General features: G+C 39.8%; 1 protein-coding gene across 1 annotated transcript in view; it reads left to right on the top strand.

Annotated features, from left to right (window-relative positions):
- LOC129639591 (MAP7 domain-containing protein 3-like) overlaps positions 1–22,530 on the top strand; it is a 39,048-nt gene continuing 16,518 nt past the window's right edge. The window contains exons 1-8 of the mRNA XM_055564719.1: positions 1–71; positions 1,977–2,170; positions 7,678–7,776; positions 7,870–7,953; positions 9,340–9,503; positions 12,409–12,520; positions 13,063–13,158; positions 17,276–17,371. Coding sequence (XP_055420694.1) covers positions 1–71; positions 1,977–2,170; positions 7,678–7,776; positions 7,870–7,953; positions 9,340–9,503; positions 12,409–12,520; positions 13,063–13,158; positions 17,276–17,371 — 916 coding nt within the window. The remainder of the gene's footprint in view (positions 72–1,976; positions 2,171–7,677; positions 7,777–7,869; positions 7,954–9,339; positions 9,504–12,408; positions 12,521–13,062; positions 13,159–17,275; positions 17,372–22,530) is intronic.

The following is a 22,530-nucleotide window of genomic DNA, read 5'->3' as shown; positions in this document are numbered from 1 at the left end:
ATGTGCTGCAGTAGGAATTTTGGAGCTGGGAAAGCTGCTATCAACCAAGCAAGAAATGACCAGAGCCTGAGGTGAGCCTGGAACTCAGAGAGAAGGAAAGTGCAGATTTGGGAAAAGGGAGGAAAACGTGTGAGTCGAATTGGAAGAGATGAGTCCAGAATGAAGCATCATTCTTCCCCCTGTGTCACGGCCAAGCGGCAATAGATGTGAGACAAGAGTCAGAAATGAGAGAATGAAAAACCAGAGCCCTGACTCGACTGTGTATATAACGGATGAATCTGGCAGGTAGTCTAGGATGCAGAGGGACAGTTGTCTCACGGCTGTGAAGCTTAGAACTCTTCCCGCAGGGCTGTGATGGTAGCAGTTTCAATACAAATTGTTAGACTTGATAAGTGCACTGAGTGTTTATTACATATGAATTCAATGTATTAGTAGAAAAAAAGTGACAATTCCTAGACCTAGTATGAGTGGGGTTTCTGAATATTTTTCCTGCTGGTGTCAGGTTTAAGGGAAAAAACAGCCAAGTAGGAAAGAAATAGCAGGAATTCAGGGTTTTTTTGCTCACTGGGGAACATAGGCTTTCCAAACAGAGGCGGAGAGAAGTTAAGTGGCCTGGGTTGTTTCCCAGCTCTGAGTGAGTTGGCTCCAGAACACACTCAGTCTCCCCAAGATGGCAGTCTTCAGTTCCAAAATTTTTCTGAGAAATGTACAGACAGTCCTGCGGGGGCTCCTTAGGGAGCTGCTGTAGCCCCAGAGATACATCTAAGGGGGTCTTCCCTGTCTCTTTCTAGCCAACCAGTCAGGCGCAGGATGGGTGGTCATAAAAGCTTTTGTTGAATGACTCACCTACTGAATGTTTCACAGTGATCTGTCAAAGATGTTGGAGAAAAAGAAGGGTTTATCTATCGATTAAAAGAGACCTGTTGGTGATGTTCCAGATAAATTCATCAAAGCTGAATTTCTGTGTAGGTATATGTGCTTTGCTAGTGCCCTAATCATGTGTCTTAATAATCATGGCTACCATTATGTATATCATGCAGAACACTGGTGTCTCTATACAAGTAGGAGCAGGGCTTCAGGTACTATAGTGCCGAAAGTTCCCCGCCCCCCCCCCAAAAAAAAAACACACACACTAGTATTTTTTCAAATTGAAGTCTAGTTGGTTTACAGTATTATTTTTCTCCACCAATATTTAAACTACATCTTCACCAACACTTACTTTCCGCTCTTAAATTTTTGCCAAATCTGTAGGTGTAACATGGTATCTTGTGGTTTTCATTTGTGTCCTCTTGAGTGCTTAAGAGTTTGAGAATCTTTTTTTTTTATGCTTATTGCCATTTGTGTTTTCTCTCCTGTGAAAGGCTTGCTCATGCCTTTTGCTCACTTTGGGGGGAATTGCTTTTTTCTTAAATATTTTTTAGATCTTTATGCATTCCGGATAGGAATCGTTTATGAATATTATATATGTAATATATAATTATGTATCTGGAGTGATTAACATCCATAAGTCCTCTCCTTCACTTTCAAGACCTAAAGACACTCTAAAGATAATTCACACAACTTTGAGACCTAACAGTGTCACGAGTTCTTCTACAGTTTTAAGAAAATCTTTCCTTGTGATCAAGCCCCCTAGAGCATCACAGGAACCCTAGAGCATCACTCTTCCCTCAATCTGGGTCTTTCCGTCGTGTTTCAAAGACTAGCAAACTCATGATGCAAGCGCACCAAGGAGGCACTCAAGAAGACCTCCATAAGTGAACAAACGAATGAAGAGAAGATGTTCCTGCGTTGTTAGGTCAAGTGAGGAAAAAGGAAATGTTGGATGGCCGGCTGATCATCGGCCGGCCTCCAGGACGCACGGTGCAAGGAAAGCAGGGAAAGTAGAAGAGGGTGTCTTTATTTACACCTGGTCGTCACCGCCCAGCGGCTCACAACTTGCTGCGCAGAAGGCAGCGCTGACCGGTCGCGGGTCCGAGGTGGGCGCGGCGGCCCTTTGGGCCCCGCCCCTTCCCGCCCCCCGACGACGCCACGGCGCCGGCCCCGCAGCGGCTGCGCGAGAGCCTGCGCACTAGGGCCCCAGCGCCTGTAGCGGCTCCCGGCTCGGCTGCTCCGAAGGTGGCGGAGCGCGCCGGCGGCGGCACATCCTTGAAGGGACTGCGCGAACGGATGGGTGAGCGGGCCGGCGGCTCCCGGGGGTTCTCGGGCCCGTGCGGGACGCGGGATTCCCGCGGCTTCGGGGATCGTCGGAGCGGGAGAACTTTACTCCGGAGTCGCCTCGCGTGCCGTCGGGTCCTCCTCTCACCCCCGTCGGAGCGCCCTGGGACGGGACGGGTCGCCGAGAGGGGACGAGGGCGGGAGGGGAGACCAGCCCAAGTCCTTCAGCCCGCGGTCCAACTGCCACTGCCGACGGCCGCACCCCCTCCGGCGGGCGGGGCCCGAGAGAACTAACGGGCGCTACTGGGGCGGGAGGGAGGGCGCCTGGCCCCCGGGAGCCCGAGGACAACCCCGAGCCCCGCCTGCCTTTGGGGGGCGGCGGGCAGTCCTGGAGATTTCCCTGAGCCCTCGACGCTCGAGCTTTCTTCGTCTTCCACAATCGGAACCCCGGGCTCTCCGGAGGCTTGACCTCCAGCACTCTCCTGGTTAGGATCTGGTTAAGGTCCTGTGAGGAGGGGGCCGTGAGGGTCTTGATTTGAAATTTGGGATGAGACTTGTCCCCATCCCCCGCTCCTCTTGGCTTGCCTCCTGTAGCACGTGATCGCCAGGGTGTCACCTTCCGTGGGACGTCTTGCAGACCCTAGGCTGAACTGAACGAAACTCAGCGCTTCTGGGTGCTTTCTTCTAAACTGGTCTCATCACCAAAGAAATTTTGATCCCAAATCGTTTTATTTTATAAAATTTGGCAGCGCATGGCTTAGCCCAGGAGACTGCTCCAGTGCTTGAGCTAGTATATGTTGCTTGTGGGAGGTTGCTTTTAGTTCTCGAGCTAGTTTCCTCCTATATGAGCTTGAGTACAACCGTCTTCTTGATTTGATTGAAGTCCTTCGGGAATTTTCCATTTGCAGTTAAATTAATTTAGACTGGCTGCAATTGGAAGGGTTTATGTTACTTCAGAACGCTTTGAATTAACTCCGCAGAGACTATGTCAGCAGCAAATACACTTTCATTATGGCACAGGGGGAAAAACTCTTATGTCTTTAGTTTATTATGGTTCACCTACAGGGAGAGTTTGCAATAAATTCAGATTGTTTTATTGCTTATTGGCACCTAAGGTTCTCTGACATTGACTTATTTCACTGATTTAAACTAACCAGCATTCTGGATAACCGCGGCCCCCCCCCCCCAACGTATTTTTTATATTGAACATTGTAAAGTATTTTTAAAATTTTACATGGGACAGTTGCTTGTAATTCACAGTATTTCAAACCAAAAACTTGAAAACAAAAAAGGCTTAACCCAGAACCCTAGTTGACATCTTTGCTGCCCATTTCATATTAGAAATGAAAACATCACATATTAAAGTTTTCAGAGGATCACCTTGATGAGAAAGAACTTACTTCATGGTCACAGCATTTTCCTGAAGGGGACAAAGGGTCAATGAAATGTGCTGCCACTCTGTGGCAATTGCTACTTTTCTCCTATACAAATAACAGTGAGTAAACTTTGTTGCTGTTTTAGGCAAAATTCCTTGAATCCCCCTTATTTTTGTTGTTCCCTGATTGCAAATTTCTTTGGTTTCTTTTTTTTTTTTTTCTTAATATTTTCTCACCCTCTCCCTGGCCTAATGACATGCAAACTTTGAGTAATAAGGCCATGAACAGAGAGCCTTGGTGCGGGTGGAACGGATCTGCAGGGGACCCCACCACTCCAAACTACTCAGCTTTGAAGAAGGGTGGATCCAGGACTGGGCCAGCAGCTGTGTGGGAAGGCTCAGGGACTGGCTTGCTGGAAGACAGTCTGCTGCTAGATACCACCGGCAGCCTAGCTTTGAAGACTGCATCCAGCAGGAGCTCAAGACTTGTAGCAATTTACCTCTTATTCTGTTACCCAAACAACAGTGAATAGCACTATATTCGTTAATCTGTAGCAATTTGGTTTCATGGTATGCTTGTTTCTTGCCACAACCATAGCCCTTCTTAAAATACTTTTTAAAAAACCTTTCATTAGTTTTTTTTTGCAATCTATGCCCTTTGCTAAGTAATAAAAAATACTATTTCACTAGTTGATGTGATTTATGTTTCCAGTTAGTACTGAAGAAAGGTCATGGAGAGGTGGGGCTGTAGATGTTATGTGGAACTCGGTGATGTCAAGAGCAACAACTGGGGCAGACAGTGTAGAATTGCTAGTAAGTTTTGGGATGAATGTTTATCATTGATATCTCATAAGGTTAAACATTTTGGGGTGATCGTGCTTGGGTGCAGATTTAGGAAGATTATTACCATTCTTGAAATAACTGTCTTAGAAAAATGTTCTTCCTTTCTTGCATTTTGCTTGCCCTAGTAGAGCAGAGCCCTTATGACACAGATTGTGTGTTGAGGAAGGAGGTTTAGGAGAGAAGCAGAAATTTTCTACTATGTTGAAGTCAGTAATGACCTAAAATGCTTTATGTCCAGAAGGGGCCTCAAAATTTCAATGATATCTTTTAAAAGTCTACCAAGTGTAAAATATTCTTTAACTTTGGCATTCTAGTGGCACCTGTTTTTGGTTCATTTTATTCTGAGGCTTTTATTGGGTTAGATAGCTGGAATGATTTTTATTTTCTCCTCGTAGAAGGAGAATGGCCGAGTTCCCTGGTGGTCCAGGGGTTAGGACTCTGCTGTCACTGCTGAGGGTTCAATCCCTGGTTGGGGAACTAAATTGCCACAAGCCTTGAGGTGCCACCAAAAAAAAAAAAAGAGAATCGTTTTCTTTTTGTATTGTTTTTTACACATTTTCTTCAAAGTTAGGCTTTTCTTAGCCACAGCTATTTCTTTAAAAAAAATAAAAGGGTAAATGCTTTATTTTAAAATAATTTCCATTGCTGTATTTCCAAAGTATGTTTTATACCAAAACCAATATATTTCATTTACTTATTGTTGAATAAGTTGTATACATTTAGATCTTAATTCCTTGTGGTATTTTACAAAGAAGTAACCTTAAAAGTAGCTGAAGTAGGAGTATTAAACTAAGCCATATAAAGGTTGATGTGGGTTTTGTACAGTCTGGTCCTTCATAATTATGTAATATTTCAAAGTAAAGTTACAATTGAAGTAAGTTCTGGCTTTACCAGTTCCTGTCTGTGTAATCTGGGAAAGTTATATTTAGCTTCAGTTTGCTCATCTGTAAAGAAAATAATATCCACTTTATAGGATTATTATGAGAATTAAATGAGGTAATCAATGAAAACAACTTCATAAATGGTGAAAGTGATATACATTATTGATTATGGCCGTTTTTTGGAAATACAGATTAAGAGTCATAATTCAGTTTTAGTAATAAAATCTACATGTTTTCTTATTTAATCTCCAGGCAGAAAGTAACTTTTAACTTTAATTTGGAGTTGAGAATTAGTATAAGAACTATAGAAATACTCTATTGCACCTGTTACTTTAAAGTGAATTAAATTCTGCATTGAATGGAGTTGAATAAAATGTTTCTTTTGTTAACTCCAGACATGGAGGCTTTCCCCTAGTGTCTGGACATTTTTAGAGCCTGTCCTTTTGGTGAATATATTTCTTGTCAGTAGGAATTTGGAAGTAAGGGCCTAAAAATCAGATTTGAGGGACATTTTCTGGTTGTCTAATGGTTAGGACTTGGCACTTTCACTGCCATGGCCTGGGATCAATCCCTGGTCAGAGAACTGAGATCCCGCAAACCACCCTGTGCAGCCAAAAAAAAAAAAAAAAATTAGATTTGATATTATAACCTGTATATGGTATGGTTAATTATTGCCACAACAACTACTTTTACGTTTACTTGTGATTAATAAGATCTTTAACTGTGGTAAAATTGTACATTTTGAGGGAAATTGTCCTTATGGCCAACTAAATTGTGCCAAAATATGGACTTTCCTTAGGACTTTTAAGCAGGAAAACGGAATATACAAAAGCAGCGGTGGTTTTCTCTATGCTCACATAGAAATGTGAGTGGAAGGGGTGGGTGTAGGATGGTTTATTTAACTTATAGACTATATAAGAATTTTCTTAATACACCAGGACTGAAATTCAGAGAATAATTGTGGTCCACAAAATTGTGGAAATGTGAGTGGAAGGGGTGGGTGTAGGATGGTTTATTTAACTTATAGACTATATAGGAATTTTCTTAATACACCAGGACTGAAATTCAGAGAATAATTGTGGTCCACAAAATTGATAAATTACTGAAGAAGTTTATAACTGAAGAAGTTTAGAAGAGTCTAATCTTCAATTCAAATTTAGCTAGATCGTGGATTATCTGAGCTATTTGGTCTCTGGGATTAAAAAAAATCATTTCCCCTTTTGAAACGGTGGTCTCTATGGCAGCAGTTGTGTGTCACTTTCAGGGTTACTCTGTCAAATGGCTCCCAGATATCTTTCATCAGTGGCAAGTAACATCTCAGAGTCCATTCATTCTGAGTACAGCCACAGACCCTCTAGTGTCTTATTTTAACTGCCCGTCTTCAACTGTTGTGCGTTTTTCTTGATATGTAGAGACCAGAACTGTATGTATGCAGTATCACAGGGGCATGTTTCCTGTGCTTTTATACTAGGGTAGAAGAGAGTTTTCAGTGTTATTCTCCAGGTCCTTCCTGAAGATGCCTGCTACTGTGAGGCATTTTAGATACAGTCATACATGGAAAGAGTTCAGGGAATTCCCCAATAACTTGTTTTGGTATCACCCACAATTTTAGTTTTTCTTACTTTCCCTCAAATTGTGCTCCCACACTCTTATACTTAACCGTTATTGAAGTTTATTGACCATTTTCGACCTGTTTACACAAGATGTGTTAATATTTATTAACTTGGTATTTTCCTACCTCGAAAAATACCATCCCATTGGAACTTCTTTGAGTGTTTCTCCACCTTCACTATGCATCAGAATAGAGCTTTTAGCAACTGCAAAGGCCTGGGCCCCATTCTCAGAGAGGGGAAGTGGGGAGGGGAAAGCATTGCTCATTTTTTTTTAAAACAATTTGGGTGACTACTGGGGAGCCAGGGTCGGTAGCCCCTGATCAAGGTAATTTATAAATGTTCTCCTTAATATTGGGCCCAATCTCTGAGGCTCTCACTGTTGACACTTGTGCTACCAAATTCAAATCTATAAACTCCAAATCTTGTTTAAATTCGCCCAATTTATGGCGAAACATTTTTTCCGACTCCTTGCCAGCTCAGTTTTCCTAGTACTTGGTGTAATGTCTTGTCTGAGGCATTTTTGAGATCTGTTACTCATGAGCTGTTATTCGTCCACCAGCTCATGCTGCTGCTTCCACTGACAACTGTGTGCAGATAGGCTGGCATGTCTACAGTAAACAGGGTTAATTCTTGGTTGAATTCTTGTTGAACATCATAGGTTCTCAGTATGTCTTTGCTGACCCCGAGTCATCTGTCATGCCTTCTAGAAGAGATGCTATCCTTTATTCTCGAAGATACAATTTGCCGCCCCTGGATTAGCTGTTTGTCTTCTTAATATTTAATCCCTTTCCTTTATCTCCCTGTATTATAGTTGCTGCTGCTAATGCCATTGCTGAAGAAAGACGAAGTCAAGGTAGCTTTAGTTCACTTGCATCTCCGCCTTCAAATATAAAATCACCATTTAAGCCAGGTATAATTTCTAAAGTACTTTAATCGATGTCAAAGTGTTATTTCCTTTACGTTTGATATCCTATTGATATCTAATTATATTCTTTTTTTTTAGTAATAGATGGCTCTGTGCTTAAAAATGACATCAAACAAAGATTAGTAAAGGAGCGGAGACAAGAGAAAAAAAGACAAGATGATGGTATTTTTTAAATTAATTTTTATTGGAGTATAGTTACGTTATAATGTTGCATCAGTTTATACTGTACAGCAAAATGAATCAGGATGATGGTATATTTTAGACTTTAAAAAAAATCAAAATGAATACATTTTAGATGAAGGTTACATATTTTCAAAGTGGTTTTACTTTTTAATCTTTTTTTAATAGTATATGTTATACAGTATGTGTTACTTTTTACTTTGTGTTATATTGGATTAAAAGCATATACTAAATGAGATAGAGAACAATATTTGGCCAAATTGTTTTATTTTTGAAAGAGTAGTTTCTGTTAGCTTTAATTTTCTGAAAACTAAAGTATGAAAATTTCTTCAGTGTTTGTAGAAACAAGCAAAATGGGGATTTCAGTAAAAATGACTCTGAAAACAAAAATGAAGGAATTCCCTGGAGGTCCAGTGGTTAACCCTGTGCTTTCACTGCCAGAGGCCTGGGGTTCAATCCCAGATTGGGGAACCAAGATCCCACAAGCCATGGCACGGCCAAAAACATAAATGAATTTGCTAATAATCTTACCATAGATATGGTGTCTTTCACGGATAGCTATGCTGTCTCAAGTGTGACTTGGTATCAATGAAGATCTAAAAGAATCCTCCAATTAAAATAAGTAAATTTATATTAAAAAAATAATATTCTTTTCTAAAAGAACCATAATCTTGAGAGAATGCTTTTTCAGCTATTTATTTTCCTCATCTGGCCCTGTAAATCCACTGCAAAACTAGTGCTTACCTTCATTCAAATGGCATAGCAGTTGTCTCTGTTTTGGTGAGGAGCAGTTTCTTCCTGTAGCTCTTTAGAAGAGTATTTTTACAACTGCATGGATGCTCTTCAGGCTTTAGTGAGAGGAAATTTGAATGTCGGAAAACATCATGCTGGTCAGTAATATGGTATGTGCCTAAGCTCATGAAGGTCAAATTGGCATGCTTAATATGGTCTGTTTAGATGAGGCCTTTAAAAAGAAGTTGCGTATTAGAAGGGAAAAAGCCATATGTTCTGGCCATGTGTTTTTTAATTCTTATTTTAATGTACAGCATATTAATCTGATGGGGTTTGACTTCAGCTCAAGTCAGCAGAAACATCACATGAAAGACAATATCTCTTTTGAATTTGGAATTTTAGTTTGGACAGGAGGAGAGTCATTTAAGCCAATTCAGTTCTCAGGAGTTAAATGAACACCCAGTGGAAATGATTCTTTCGTGGCCATCTCTGGTCGTTTATATAATAAATCTTTAGTTATTAGCACAGGTTATGTTATTTTTAAGAAAGAGAATAAAATACACTAACTTTCCTTCTCTGTAATGTGGAAAACTTAAACATTTTCTTGGCTCTTACCTTGCTTTTGGAATATTTCAGCTAATAGAGAGACACAGCTACTTCAAAAAGAAAGAAAGTCTAAGATCATATATGAAAAACAGATGGAAGAAAAACAGCGAAAGCTGAGGGAACAGAAAGAAAAGGGTGAACAACGGAGAATATCTGCAGAAAAAAAGAGAAACGAAATGTTAGAGGAGGAACGGGTATGTGTTTCTCTTCTTTGTTAATCAGATGATACACTGTGTTGCCTGGTTCTGCAGTACTTTTTTCTTAGCCCTTCTCTGCATTTATTGGAACCGACCCCGATTCTTCTGGAACTAGTACCAATTCCTCTTTGGTCTTTCCTTAAACATTAGCGGCTCTTGCCCCATCCTGATCTGAGGCCTGAGTTGAGGCTTAGTAACTGAGGTGAAGGCGAGCCTTGCGCATCCAGGGAGAGAGCCCTGTGCACCTGCAGGGTGCCTGCAGCCTGGGCTTTGTTCTGAGGCGCGCTCTCTCTCCTACCAAAGGTGTTGTCCCATTGCCTGGTATTCACCCACCCACTCTCAGGCCCTCTCTGATAGGGCCCCCTCTGCCCATGACCGACCACCCCCCTTCTCACCACTGCCCTCATTGTGAGAGTGGCAGAGCCCAGCTGGATCAGAGCCTTCCACTCTCCCATGGTTCCCGGCTCCCTTTTGTTTGCTCTCTCTCGCTCTCCCCTTATTGTTCCTTTCTCTGTGCTGTGGCCTTGCTCTCTTGCTATCTGGACTCTGTTTGGGTGTCTTTGGCACTCTGTTGATACGAGTCACTACCTTTGTCCTGCCCTCTCTTTCCCTCCCTGTCCCTCTTCAGTCAGTTTGCTTTTGGCTCTTTCTCTGTGGGCATCTGGTTACCTATCTCAATTTGTAGGATTCTCTCTGACACCAAGTTTTTCTCCTCTAGGTTGTTGCACATCTTTACTATGAGTGTCCTTGGCTCCTTTGGAATTGGCATGTTCCATCCTATTCTTCACTGTCATTCTCTCTTGCTCTTTGTTCCAGTGCCCCTCAAGTGTCCCTGAGGGAGCCTTGGCCTGTCTCTGGCTCTTTATCTGGCTCTGGCCCTTTCCCGCCAATAGCACCCCCTTTTTCTTTCTCCTTTCTTTGTCTTAGCTTCTCCCTCCTTTTTGCTCCTCATCTTTGGAGTTTCTGCCATTGTTCTCTCAGTGTGTGGGTTTTTATCCTCTCTTTTTTTTTCTGTTGCTCTAATTTTAAAATATTTTTTCTTTCCTTTTCCCTTTGTTTCCATTTCTCTCCCAAGAGCCCTCTTCTCTGTGTCTTTCTCTAGCGCTCACTTTTCTTCCTAACTTTTACACACAGTTGGCTCTTGAAAATGCCTAACCCTCCCCACCTCCTTATCCCCGTCGGTGAATCTTCTTTATTTTAGGACTATTCCTGTGGTGTTTCTTCCCTGTCCATGGTTCACTAGCACCTTCTCTGTCTTTTTGCCCACATTCCAGTATTGAATGAATTCTCATTCAGAACTTGTATCACTCTATCTTCCTCTGTGAAATGTCTCCTTAAAATTACTTCTCTGTGGTAAAGAGGAGTCAAGGCCAGAGAGACTGAACTTGACAAAGACAGAACCAAAGAGAGTAAAATAGGAAACTGTGCTGGGTCAGGAAAGGCCCCTGGAGGACAGAGGGAGAGCCCCAAGGACTGCGAGTAGAAAAGACCATCTTAGGAGAAGAGGAACCTGAGAGAGAACACAGGAAAGGAAGAAGCAACAAAATGGCACTGTAGACAGGGTGGGAGCCAGAGAGAGAGCGCCAGACAAGAGCCCAGAAGGCAAGGGGAAAGGTCCAAAGAGAACTGGCCCCAGAGAGCTAGTGCGGGAAAGCCCTAGACAGAGCAGGGACCGGTCATCACTTAGGAGGCTGCACATAGAAAAAGAGAATGATTCAGCAGAGCAGGAAAAAACCCCAGACTCAGTGGTGGGGAGGAGGGGCGAGTGTGAGGGGCACATGGGAAGGAGGACAGGAGCTTGCACATGAGCTGCAGATGCCAGAAGGAACCTGAAAGAGCATGGAGGGTCAGCACATCTGGAAACAGCAAAAGAGCTTAGGAGAGAGGTTTTAATAATACAAGAATATTCTGTGTGTAATCTTTATTATACTTCTGGGGTGTCTAAGTAATTTAGGACAACTTCCTTTCTGTTAGAAAATATAATTTAAAATGTTGTCATTAGATAAGTTTCATTTTAAAAGTGCAGTTGCTTTTCTCCTCAGAGGATATGGATGACTCCAATTTCCTAATATGTTCACCCTCTAAACTGGGAACATTGTAAGGATGATGTTGCTAGGAAACAGTTGCTGTCAGGGAAGAATAGAAAAGTTTCTGGCCCTGAGGTTGATTTGCTTACGTGAGTGTAGTCCATGGTATGTTACAGCACAGAGATGAGGCATAGAAAACTGCATCTCATTTCTGACAGTGGCGCTGTTTGGCCACTGTGTAGCATTTGCATTCATAGACCTGTTATCCTGCACGGTTTAGACTAAAGCTGAGGTCAAGACAAACACATCTCTTTTTAAAAACTTGATTAGTTAACACCAGAATTTAAGAAGTTAGAAATGTGGATATAATAGATGATCTGGCATAGTTTCACTTACACATATCAGTTGATTTTTTATCCTGCCTCATTCTACAAAGAATTTAAGGTATATTTTTAAAACTATATACCACAACCAGATGAGAAAATAAATGTTTGAGGGAATCAAGCAGAGGGGGAAATTAAAATAAGAAAATAATAAAACATAAGGTATGATGAGCATACATCGAAGCGTACTACTCAGTCCTTGTATAGTTGCTGGAATAGGCTACACCTTTATTTCTAAATTTCCTGATGAAACAAGCAAAGAGGGAAGCATGGTGAGTTTCTCGATTCCTATCCGTAAGATTAAAACCTACTTAGTTGGGAAAGTATGGATTCATACCTGAGGTGTTTCCAATTTTAACTTTTCTCTTTTATAAAAAAAATTTTGCCTGATTAAAAAATTTGGTGGTAGGGGTATTTTATAACTGATAGATCAGAATTATACTAGTGAATATAATACATACGTAAACATTTATTGGCTTTTATTTTAAATAGGAGAAAGTCAAAGCCATCCTTCATCGTACACTGGAAAGGAGCAGCTGCATTGACCGTCAAAAAAGGGGGTCGTGGGCAGGCTCTACGACAGTAAATTCCCAAAATAAGACCGGTAATTAATACAACTGCTAAACTTTGAAGTTTATTCATTTTCACATGTAAATATTAGCTGTTGGTATAAGGTTGCATTTACAATGGGTTTTCAGCTTTGTCTCCTAAGTGAAAACACTGCCATATATTCTTTGGCATGCATTGAAGTTTGTGTCGTGTGAGATTGCCAAAGAAACAGGTGAAATTTTAGAATAACTTTATTTTATACAGTATATCCAAAATCTTAACCATTTAAACTTGTAATCTGTGTTAAAATGAATAATTGATAAGCTTTACACACCTTTATCCAGTGCATATTTTAAAAATAAATTGCCCTGTTTACTAATGATGTACTATAATTTTTCCTATGTGTGGATGTAATTCTAAGCAATTGCATAAAATGTAAGTTAAATTTCCATAATTTATAAGGAATGATCGACAGTGAGCATTGTGTACCTAATAATACATGTTTATGCTCTGTATAAGTACATCATGAGCTCATCTTGTTTCAGCTAATGATGCTCTTTTAAATATGAGTACAGTAAATCTTGTATCTTTTCTCAGTCAACAAACATACATCTACTGAAAGGCTTGAGCAGGGGACTTGTGGATTGCATAGACAAATGTCACCTCCTGGTCTTCAAAATTCTGTTGCCAAGAGTAAGTATTTATTTCATGTATTTTACTGAATTTCAAACCAGTGAAATCAAGTCTTTATATGTATTTCTATAGTACCACTTACTCTTTAGATCGTAGGACATTTAGATTTATTTTAGAAGAGCACCACGTTCCGCAGTAGAGATGGTCATTACTTTTTTGTATTTTCATCAGTATAAATCCCTGTTTCTTTACAAAAGAATTTTTAAATTTTTGGCTGGGTCTTTGTTGCTTCGTGGGCTTTTCTCTAGTTTGAGTGAGCAGGGGCTACGCTCTCGTTGCAGTGCATAGGCCCCTCGTTGTGGTGGCTTCCCTTGTCGAGTGTGAGCCCTGGGGCGCATGGGCTTCAGTAGCCGTGGCACATGGGCTCAGTAGTTGTAGTTCCCCAGGCTCCAGAGCACGGGCTCAGGAATCGTGGCACACGTACTTATTAGTTGCTCCAAAGCGTGTGGGATCCTCCCAGATCAGGAATCCAACCCATGTCCTCTGTGTTGGCAGGCAGACTCTCCACCACTGTGCCACCAGAGAAGCCCCTTGTTTCTTGGTTTGTGTACTACTGGTATCAGATGGGTTTGTTGGGCTCAGGTAGCCCAACAGCTATGAAATATATTTTGACCCAAAGACATTGCCATTAAGTGACACAATAATTTATTTTAGAATTAATCCATATTCTGTCTAAGCTAAAACTGAAATCCGTTTTTCCAGAAACTAGAGTAGTCCATTCAATTTCCGTTAAGTTTCATGAATATTACCTAATTTAAGAAAAAGAATAGCATATATATAGCAGTGGACAGGTTGATCTGCTTCATATATATGTAAAGTTGACAAGCAAGTTACCTTCCTATTTTATAATTAAGACCCCAAGAAATGCAGTGATTTCCATTCTACCCTGCTCTTCTGTGGGTTATATTTTGGTTATCTGATCATAATTTTTTGGTCATTCGATCATAATTTTAAACTGTACATTCCACTAACAAGTCTGTGTTTTTCCTCAAAGCAAATAAAGTGGTTTTTAACTGTTAATGAGAGAGTATTTCTAAGCTCTACTTTACAACTCTTTGTAGAGGTAATGCAGCACTCTTTAAAAGAAAATAAAACTTATCTACTGCAGATACTTCAAATACATTTTGCTCCTGGTGTTTGCCCTTTGAATTAGCACTCCTTAGTTTCTTGACCAGGAATTGAACATGCACCCTTGGCAGTGAAAGCGTGGCGTTCTAATGACTGGACCACCAGGGAATTCCCTAGCATTCCTTATTTTAAAAAAAATCTTGACCTGAGTGTGTCATTGACCGTATCTGGCTTATACTACATGGTGCTTTTCACTGACAGTTGGAATGGATTAGATAACCATACCCATCAAAAAAATCCTTTTTCTTTCCAGAGAAAAAAACAGACATGATCTTTGCAGGAAAAAGACATGGTAAACATATTCCACTTCATTCTCTCAAACTTGGCTGTAGAAAAGATATACAATTTTTGTACCTTGTGAATTGAAACAGGCATAATTTTAGTTTGAATTCAAAATGTTTCTTTTGTGTTATTAGGTGTCTGAGCATTTTTTGAGCATGCTGATGGCTCTACAATTCCAGTGTGGAAAAAAGATGCTGGATATCATTTAAAGCATATATTTAGTTAATTGTAGCAGTGGTTAACTTAGTGGGCAAGATGTCCATTTTTGTCTAAATATATGCTGAAAAAGGATTTTTTGTTTTGTTTATACTTAAATTACATCATTTGTAATTTTAGAACTCTTAAAATTTTCAACAGTGAACTTGAGAGATCTTTTGTTGTCAGTTTTGACACATCTCATTTTCTCTTGTAGTAAATAGTCCAGCAGAAGTTGATCCACTTTCCGTCATTAACCTTAGTATGCTTTTCCAGAGCACTTTTACATATAGCCCAGGTTCATTCATAGATTAATATGGGAAGATTTTCTCTAGCACCTTGCTTATCATATAATAAAATTAATTTATTATTCACAAAACTCAATCCTTTAGAAAAAGTAGAGAACATTCATTGCCATGTCATATTTGTATATTTTCATTTTAATTGTTTCACAAGTGTTGACCCTGTTTTACTATCTAATTGATTGGAGGAATTCGCAAAGATTTCTCCACAGACATTTCTTACATTTTTATTATAGTGAGCAAACGCTAGTATGTTTTCATTAATCTGTGTATCTGCTGTATTTGTGAAACATGTAAAGAAAAGGGACAAGTGATGGCTTTCAAGTTAGTAATGAGTTGAAGTGCAATGAAGAAACAATTCCAAGTAATTTTTTAAATTATATCTTGACTTGTTTTTAATCCAAGAAGGTATGTGTGGAAGATACTTTATGAAATAACTTGCTTTATAGTATATTCCTCTAAGTCACTTCAGTCGTGTCCGACTCTGTGCGACCCCATAGACGGCAGCCCACAAGGCTCCCCTGTCCCTGGGGTTCTCCAGGCAAGAACACTGGAGTGGGTTGCCATTTCCTTCTCCAATGCGTGAAAGTGAAAGTGAAGTCACTGAGTCGTGTTGGACTCTTAGCGACCCCATGGACTGCGGCCCACCAGGCTCCTCCGTCCATGGGATTTTCCAGGCAAGAGTGCTGGAGTGGGGTGCCATTGCCTTCTCCATTGTAGTATATTACACACTCTGAAATGATTAATGCTGTAATTAATGATTCCACGGAAAATAAAATCAATATTTTCACTGACTTACCTTTGTAAAATCCCTTCAAACTGAAATAAAACCTGTTCAATCCAGAGAGATGAACATTTCAAACTCAAATGAAGTTCATCATCTAACCTGTGATATTTCAAATAGCTCGCTTTATATTTTAATTTTTAAAAAAATATGTTTGGCTATGCTGTGTGTACAGCATGCAGGATCTTGAATTCTCTAAGGATCAAACCCGCGCCCTCTGTGGTGAAAATACAGCCTTAATCACCAGGGAAGTTCCTAAATAGCCTTTCTTTAAATCTTGACTGATTCAAATCATCTGTTTTTCTTCTACTCAGTGCTGACGTACCGTAAATTCACACTATTTTGTCATTTCTTGCAATGTGATAGTAAGGGATAGGTGATCTTATCACATGATCGAATTGATTACATTTCTGTGGATTGTGCTGTGCAATTACATTATCAGTTCTAGAATTTTCAAATGATGCTACAGTATCAGTATTTACTTTAATCTATAGCTCCCCCAAAGAATTCTTGTTTTCTTCTTTTGGCCACTCGGCTTGTGGGATCTTTGCTCCCTGACCAGGGATTGAACTCTTGGCAGTGACAGCACAGAGTCCTAACTCATGAACTGCTGTGGAATTCCCCAAAGGGTTCTTCTTTAAACAGACTTCCATCAGTATTCTGAGCCGGAATATTTAAAGTGAAATGGAAGTGTCTACACAAAAGGGATGATTTCCCCATATGACTAGTTTGGGTTGCTACCACTGTGACATCTGTGCCAAATATTAATTATCATTTTTATTTTAAAAACACTAGTTGAGAGAATTCCTTGGCAGTCTGGTGGTTAGGACTCGGTGCTTTCACCTCTTTGGCCTGGGGCTCAATCTTTGGGGAACTAAGATCCTGCAAGCCATGCAGCGCAGCCAAAAAAATAAAACTCATTAAAACTAAAGTGTATAAATTAGTTTAGTAATAGATGTCATGGACTGTGTCTAAAATTATACATTATGTATTCCTAATTTGGGAACTTTGAAATTGTCAGTCAGTATGAGACATTTTCTTTCTTTTTATTATTTCCTAGATAATTTTATTTCTCTTTGGATAACATACTTAAAGAGTAACCTGGTTTTAACTTTGGGCATGTAGAATCTCTTCATAATACTTGAAATTTAAAACAATTCTTACAAGGAAGAGTACTGAGGATAAAAAAAAAAATGTTTGGACAAAAGGAGTGGCTCACTCCTGAAGGAATCTGTTTAAACAGCTTGTAAATAGTAATGTTCCTGGACTTCTCTGGCGGTCCACTGGTTAAGACTCCATGCTCCTAATGCGGGGGTGCGGGTTCGATATCTGGTTGGGGAACTAAGATCCCACATACTACGTGGCATGACCAAAAATTTTTCTTAATGTTCTTAAAAAGTATTATTTCTTTGCCTTTGATCTCCAGAAACACCAGAAAAGAGACGAAGTTCATCTTTGAATAGAAGATGTAGCAGACTGCATTCATCTATAGAAACAGAACAAGTAGAAGAAAAACGGCCTGGTTAGTTATTTCTAAGTGCCAGTCTTCACTGCTGGTTTAAATGTGTTATGTTTATGTCAACATTCAGCTGCTTGAGAAGCCATTCCAAAACATTGGAAGCCAAAATATCCCTTCTTTAACTAAAAAATATACTTTGGTGACATGCCTATTTGGCTGAAGCTAGAAGAATCTCTTTATTATTATTTTTTGCTTTTTCCCAAAACTGAATTTTATGGGAAGGTCTGGTTCTCATTAAGTGTCATACAACAATAAAATCTGTAATTCTGCCATGAAGCAGAGAACCAGACCATAGAATGTTGGTATAGATAGATTTGTCCTGAGGCACTTCATTCCTTCGAACATTTCATTAGTTCGTATATAGAAAGTAAAGGGAAAGGGAAGTTGCTCAGTTGTGTCCTACTCTTTGCGACCCCGTGGACTGTAGCCTACCAGGCTTCTCCGTCCATGGGCTTCTCCAGGCAAGAATACTGGAGTGGGTTACCATTTCCTTCTCCAGGGGATCTTCCTGACCCAGGGATCGAACCCGGGTCTCCTGCATTGGAGGCAGACACTTGAACCTCTTAGCCACCAGGGAAGCTCTAAATTACTGGCCACATTTTGAACTTCAGAGATTTGCTGCTTCACAGCATAATCCACATCTGTCCTTTGGGGGTGTTTTCACTGCTGATCATTACACACAAGATTTCAAAATTATTACTGAAGTACTTGTTTATTTAAAGTTGTTTCTGACACCTTTCCCTTAAGTTTTCCCTATTAAACATGATTGTTCCTTTTTGTTTCATAACAAAGTGTTCACTTACAGAGGATTCAGGTCACATCCTATTAAAACAAATGTCACTGTGGCAGGGATCTTCATGAACTTAAAAGTTGATTGGAGCAAGCTATTTACAGCAAGATTTACTTCATTCACTCAGTCCCTGGGAGCTAGTGGCAATGAACTTGACAAATGTGACTGCCAGTGACATATATCTGGAGGAATCCATGTCAGAGTGCTTTTGTCATTTACACCTTTTTTCTCCACATGTGAGTTTCTCCATAGAGACTCCATACATTGGAGATGGTAATAGATACATTACCTGGAGCCCCGCATTGGGATTATTGTGGTATGCTGGGCCTTTGCCTGTCTATTCAGGTCTTATCTTCCCTCACCGTGCAGTCCCGTCAGGTGGCAGTGTTTGATCCTGTTATGTATGTGTGGTTCTCAATTGCCTCTGCTTTTAGGCTGGGATACTTATCATTTAGAGCAGTTCACATTGCTCTTTCTTGCTTTCTTCATTTATTTGTGAGACCTCAGACTGAGTCCTTTCTGTTTGTTCTCATCATTTAGTTTGTTAGCTATATACCTCTCTTTGGGAGAATACTTGAATTGGTTGCGTGCTCATCCCAACAAAAGTGTCAGTAGCCAGGAACAAAGTACTGCTTCATTAGTAGTTTAATAGCAATAATCCAGGTAATAAGCATAGGATAGAGTGCCTGAAAATGTTAGCATTTGTGCTTAAAAAGTAGGTTTGATCACTTAATTTTTTACAGAAAGGCATAAAACTAATCTGAATCAATACTTTGCAAATGAGTAAGTCTGCACAATATTTTAGGTTGCATATTTATTTTACGATGGCAAACAGTGGGGTAGTTATCAGGGTAATTTATAGGATGAGATCAGGAGTTTTGGTGGTGGTTAAATTTTAATTCCGTGGGTTTCTTGACCTGTGCTTAAATATATCACAGTATTATAAAAAGGGCTGGATTTTAGGTACATAGAAAAACCTAAATAATATCAAGAGAGAAAGCCAACCTTCTTTTTTTTCTTAAAATGTGGAAGAATAACATTGAGTGGCTCTTTAGCTTTTAATTAAGAACATAAAGATTGTTAGTAAAATAGGGACTTCCCTGGCAGTCCAGTGTTTTAACACTTTGCCTTCCAATGTAGGGGGTCTAGGTTTGATCCCTGTTCGGGGAGCTAAAAATCCCACGTGCCTTGTGGCTAAAAATTCCAAAACCTAAAACAGAAGGAATATTGTAACAAATTCAGTAAAGACTTTAAACATTAAAGAATGTTTAAAAGAAGATTGTTGGTAAAACAGATTTTCAGGGTTATGGGTCACATATCATGTTAAATATCCCTCTGGGTAGTAAGTCCTCAGTCATAGAGAGCTCTAATGCATTGTTCCCATTTTCTCCTTTTTCCCTCCACTTTTTCCTTTCCAGAATATATCCCGCCCCCTTTCCTTGTTTTTCGGTCAACATCCATATGATTAGTGAGCCAAAGTGCTGTCATAGACTTTGTTGTAGCACAGCTTTATTTCTCTTGATTCGAATTCCTGACTTTGCTTCTGCCTAGTTGTATGTGTGTCAAATTATTTTCTGCCCATCTCTCCCCAGTGTATTGTGAGGTATTCTAATTCAGCTCAGTTCAATTCAGTTGCTTAGTCAGTCGGACTCTTTGCAACCCCATGAACTGCAGCACGCCAGGCTTCCCTGTCCATCACCAACTCCCAGAGCTGGCTCAAACTCATGTTCATTGAGTTGGTGATGCCATCCAACTATCTCATCCTCTGTCATCTCCTTCTCCTCCTGCCTTCAGTCTTCCCCAGCATCAGGGTCTTTTCTAATGAGTCAGTTCTTTGCATCAGTATGCAAAGGATACTTTGCCAAAGTATTGGAACTTCAGTTTTAGCATCAGTCCTTCCAATGAATATTCAGGATTGATTTTCTTTAGGATTGACTGATTTGATCTCCTTGCAGTCCAAGGGTCTCTCAAGAGTCTTCTCTGACACCACAGTTCAAAAGCATCAATTTTCTTTATTTAAGCGGTTGTGTGCTCATCCCAACAAAAGTGTCCTTTTTGGACATCAGTCAGACTCATGCTTTCTTTATGGTCCAACTCTCACATCCATACCTGACTACTAGCAAAACGGTAACTTTGACTGTTTGGACTTTTATCGACCAAGTAAATGTCTCTGCTTTTTAATATGCTGTCTAGGTTTTTCATAGCTTTTCTTCCAAAGAGCAAGTGTCTTAATTTCGTGGCTTCAGTCACCATCTGCAGTGATTTTTGGAGCCCAAGAAAAGAAAGTGTGTCACCGTTTGCATTGTTTCCCCATCTATTTGCCCTGAAGTAATGGGACCTGATGCCATGATTTTTGTTTTTTGAATGTTTTAAGTCAGCATTTTCACTCTCCTCTTTCACTTTCATCCAGAAGCTCTTTAGTTCCTTTGTGCTTTCTGCCATAAGGGTGGTATCATCTGCATATCTGAGGTTATTGATATTTCTCCCTGCAGTCTTAATTCCAGCTTGTGCTTCATTCAGCCTGGCCTTTAGCCTGATGTACTCTGCATAGAAGTTAAATAAGCAGGGTGACAATATACAGCCTTGATGTACTCCTTTCCCAATTTGGAACCAGTCCGTTGTTCCGTGTCTGGTTCTAACTGTTGATTCTTGACCTGCGTACAGGTTCCTCAGGAGGCAGGTAAGGTGGTCTGGTATTCCCATCTCTTGAAGAGTTTTCCATAGTTTGTTGTGATCCACACAGTCCAAGGTTTTAGTGTAGTCACTGAAGCAGAAGTGGGTGTTGTTTTCTGGAATTGTCTTGCTTTTTGTGTGATCTGGTGAGTGTTGGCAGTTTGATCTCTGGTTCCTCTGCCTTTTCTAATTAGAATTCTAATTACTTTTTAAAATATGTTACTCCCATCAAAAATCTCAATGGTTTGTCTTAAATTTCTTGAGCTATTAGAAATCTAGTTATTATACTTTTATTTTCTGTAGCACAAACTGTTAGTGTTAAATAAGTGATTAGGCACATACAGGTATGTAAGTAAAATGCTTTCTCTGCCAAAAGTGAGGACCTGAAAAATAGCTGAGTCTTTTTGGTATATTTACCAAGTCTTAAAAAAGCTACCATCAAATACCTTTTTAAAAATATTTAGGGACTTCCCTGGCAGTCCAGTGGTTAGGATACCGCACTCTCTCTGCCCAGGCTGTGGGTTTGATCCATGGTCAGGGAACCAAGATCCCACAAGCTGCCTGGTGAGGCCCACACACACAAAAAAGTGTATTTTAAAGTAATAAATATTTAAACCAATAAATATTTAGTGAAAAAAATTTAATGTAATTTCCTGTTCTCCCAGTACTCACTGATAACTGAATATTTGCATTTATATATGCATTTATATATTTTTAATAAAGTACAGTCATAACCTGCTTTTGTTTAGATTCAAAATATACCGTTTTCTGTGTCTAAAAATTGCGTATTATTACTCTTAATGACTGCTTTAGTATAGTCCAAATTTTGTGTTGACTATTTATATTTTCAGTTGTTTCAGTATTATAAACAATGCTGTATTAAGTAACAACATACATACTCATTTTTTAATATAATTTTCTCTTAAGGATAACCTAAAAGTGAAACTGCTGGAACAAAGAGTATGTAGTTTTCAGAGTGGCTTTTGATACACTATTGCCAAAATGCTTCCATGGAGCATGTGCCAATCCACCAGCCTAGTTCCCAACATTGGTATTATCACTTTCTTCCATCTAACTAGTACCAGATATTATAATTTTTTCCATTTCTTAAGCTAAAAATATTTAGATTGTTAAAACTGGAAGAGACCTTGGAGATCCAGCCCATTCTGATTACTGTGTGTTAGTTGCTCAGTCATGTCTGACCCTTTGCGACCCATAGACTGTAGCCCACGGGGCTCCTCTGTCCATGGGATTTTCCAGGCAAGAATACTGGAGTGGGTTGCCATTTCCTCCTCAAATTCTGATTACTGTCGTACTACAGTTTTTAGTATGGGTGAGAAGATGCTCTTGTTTATACTCTATCTTAAAAGAATCATATATAGAGTGTCTTATGTAATCACCTGTAATGGCAAAATCCCTGGCCCTGGTGACTTTGTTTAGATTACTTTTTATAAGTGTCCAAGGTTTTGTAATTGTCTATGAAAATGATTCTGAACTATAGTGTGATTAAAATAGAAATGCTTGTTGCAGACATCAGCTTTGGAGAAGCATCTTACTTTAATCTAGAGAGCTCTGTTGCTTTCACAACGCCTCTCTTTTAGTGGTAGTGCCTCTGAAGTACCAACTTTGAGATGTTTCTGCCTTGTGTCTGTGATCCATTTCACTAAACATTTCTGTATGGTGTGTAATCCCTGTGATT

This window comes from Bubalus kerabau, chromosome X (assembly GCF_029407905.1).
Source record: "Bubalus kerabau isolate K-KA32 ecotype Philippines breed swamp buffalo chromosome X, PCC_UOA_SB_1v2, whole genome shotgun sequence".
Lineage (NCBI taxonomy): Eukaryota > Metazoa > Chordata > Mammalia > Artiodactyla > Bovidae > Bubalus > Bubalus kerabau.
The sequence above is the reverse complement of the archived record's forward strand: the minus strand, read 5'-3'. Positions and strand labels throughout refer to the sequence as shown.